This window comes from Galeopterus variegatus, unplaced genomic scaffold, assembly GCF_000696425.1.
Source record: "Galeopterus variegatus unplaced genomic scaffold, G_variegatus-3.0.2 Scaffold1054, whole genome shotgun sequence".
NCBI lineage: Eukaryota > Metazoa > Chordata > Mammalia > Dermoptera > Cynocephalidae > Galeopterus > Galeopterus variegatus.
The window spans coordinates 412,823-414,862 of NW_007727165.1; the positions used below are offsets into that span (position 1 = coordinate 412,823).

The window sequence follows — 2,040 nt, forward strand, 5'->3', positions numbered from 1 at the left end:
GTGGCATCCCCTCGAGAAGAGAGAGGCCCAGAGAGGTGAAGGGTGCAGGAGGCCACAGCAGCCGTGGCAGAGCTGGAGCTCCAACCCATGACCGAGGCACCTGTGGTTGTTTTCTGTTTTTGCTTCTATCAAATCTTAATGAAACTATTGTGATTTCCTCACCACTACTGAGCAGACATAACTGCGCCTCATAATTTGAGTCTGGTTTTGGATACTTTTGACAGCTCTTTCATGTCTCCCACTGAAATCCAAATCTGTCTTCTTCCTGGGAAGGTGGGGTCAGCAGGGGGGCTTATGCTGCTGCCTCCTGCTGACTGTGCATCCTCCCAGGGCCCCAGCCATCCTTGGCCATGAAGGCGGATGGCACTGAGCCCTGCTGGCCCCCACCTGGGACCTGCCAGTCCTCCTGCGGTCCACCTTTCACTCCTCATCATTGGCCTTGCCCCCTCTTGCTAAGACAGGACAAGCCTCTCCCGACCTCCTCCTGGAGTCTGATGCTGCCCTTCTTTTCTGGGGCCTCTGGACAAGCACTTCCCTCTCTGAGCATCATTCTAGCTAAAAATGGGGGCGTAGACTTAAAGCCAGAACCCAACACCACAGATGCTAAAGGGTATGATTGCCAAAGGCAGCCAGGGCCCTGGCTTGAAGGCAGCTTCCCTGTTCTGAAGCACTGGCTTGGAGGTTTTCTAAGTGGCTCTTGGAGGACAGAAAACTGGTGCCTGCACAGAGGACCTGGGCTTCCCACTGTTGAGCATGGGGCTGAGAACCCGCCACTGCATGGCTGCTCACCCTGGGCACCCCGGTAGTAGGCAGATGCAATGCACTTGAACTTCTCCTGACCGGCTGTGTCCCAGCTGTGAGGTGGGAGAGAGAGAAAGGGAAACAGTGGTGGCAGGTTAAGCAATCACAGTGCTCTGAGCTGAAAGGCTAGTGGGACCATGGGTGGGAGACTGAGGGCCAGCCATGCGGGCTTCAGGACGTGCCTGTTGTGAGCCTGCTATCCCTGCTCCCCGCTCCTTATGGTCCCTTCCTGGGGCACTCCAGGGGAAATTCTCTCATAGGATTCACTATGCCTATGGGGAAGGGGCATGGCATTAGTGGCTCTACTCCCCAGGTGAGTGGAGTTACAGCCCAGTCCCTTCTGATAATGACATTAAAAAGGGGCCTATGCTCGATGACGTGGCCTACTTGGAAGATGTGGAAGTCCCCCTGTAGAAGAGGCCTTTTGAATGGCTCTAGGGCTCCAGGCTGGGCCTCCAGCAGTGGCCCTGCCACTTGCTCATGTGTGAATGGGGCATTGCTTTGCCTTCCACACTGCAGTCCAGGGTGGAGGTGCCTAACAGGGACATGGTTTGCATCTCCTGGGCCACGCTGATGAATTAGCTCTGGCTCTCTGGAGCACCATGTTGAGAAGGACTTAGAAGCTGAGCCCTGGGTCCATGGAAAAGAATGCAACAATCGATTAGTGATGTCTGCCATGGGAACAGCATAGAAGTGGGGAAGGTGCACATTCTGAGATCTACTTGTCCTACTTTAGAAGAAGGCAGGTATCAGTATGCAGTGCTAAGTCTGAAAATCCATCCCCAATCCATCCCTCTTAAAAGTCAACAGATTAAAATTTAACTTTTCTCTGTAAACTGAAAAGTAGACAATGGTCTGTTTTTCCACATTATCCAGCATGATTCACTTTTTGGCTTCATTCTTTCACTAATTCATTCATATTTTCTTTCATTTCTGATGACTCTGAAGGGGAGTGCTAGGGGTGATAGCCTGGAGATGGGGCCACTTGGGTGGTGGCAATGGCATCCATGTAAGATGATGAGAGACTGAGCCAGGACAGTGCCATATTTTGTCCTGGGCCATCTAATTAGATACGGCCTGTGGCCACAACGGTGGGCCCAGCCATAGGCCACTCTCTCACAGCTCCACCTGACCTCCTCCCACAGGCTCTTTGCTCTTCTCAGCTCCCCAGATCCCTCAGTCCCACAGCCCTGCATTTTCACAGCCTCTTTTGCTCTCAGCTGACCCTCTACTCCCCCT

General features: G+C 53.1%; 1 protein-coding gene across 1 annotated transcript in view; it reads right to left on the reverse strand.

Moving 5' to 3' along the window:
* The window catches only part of RAB36 (RAB36, member RAS oncogene family), a 19,393-nt gene that overhangs the window by 7,678 nt on the left and 9,675 nt on the right, over positions 1-2,040 (reverse strand). The window contains exon 6 of the mRNA XM_008574507.1: positions 790-854. Within this exon, the coding sequence (XP_008572729.1) occupies positions 790-854 (65 nt within the window). The remainder of the gene's footprint in view (positions 1-789; positions 855-2,040) is intronic.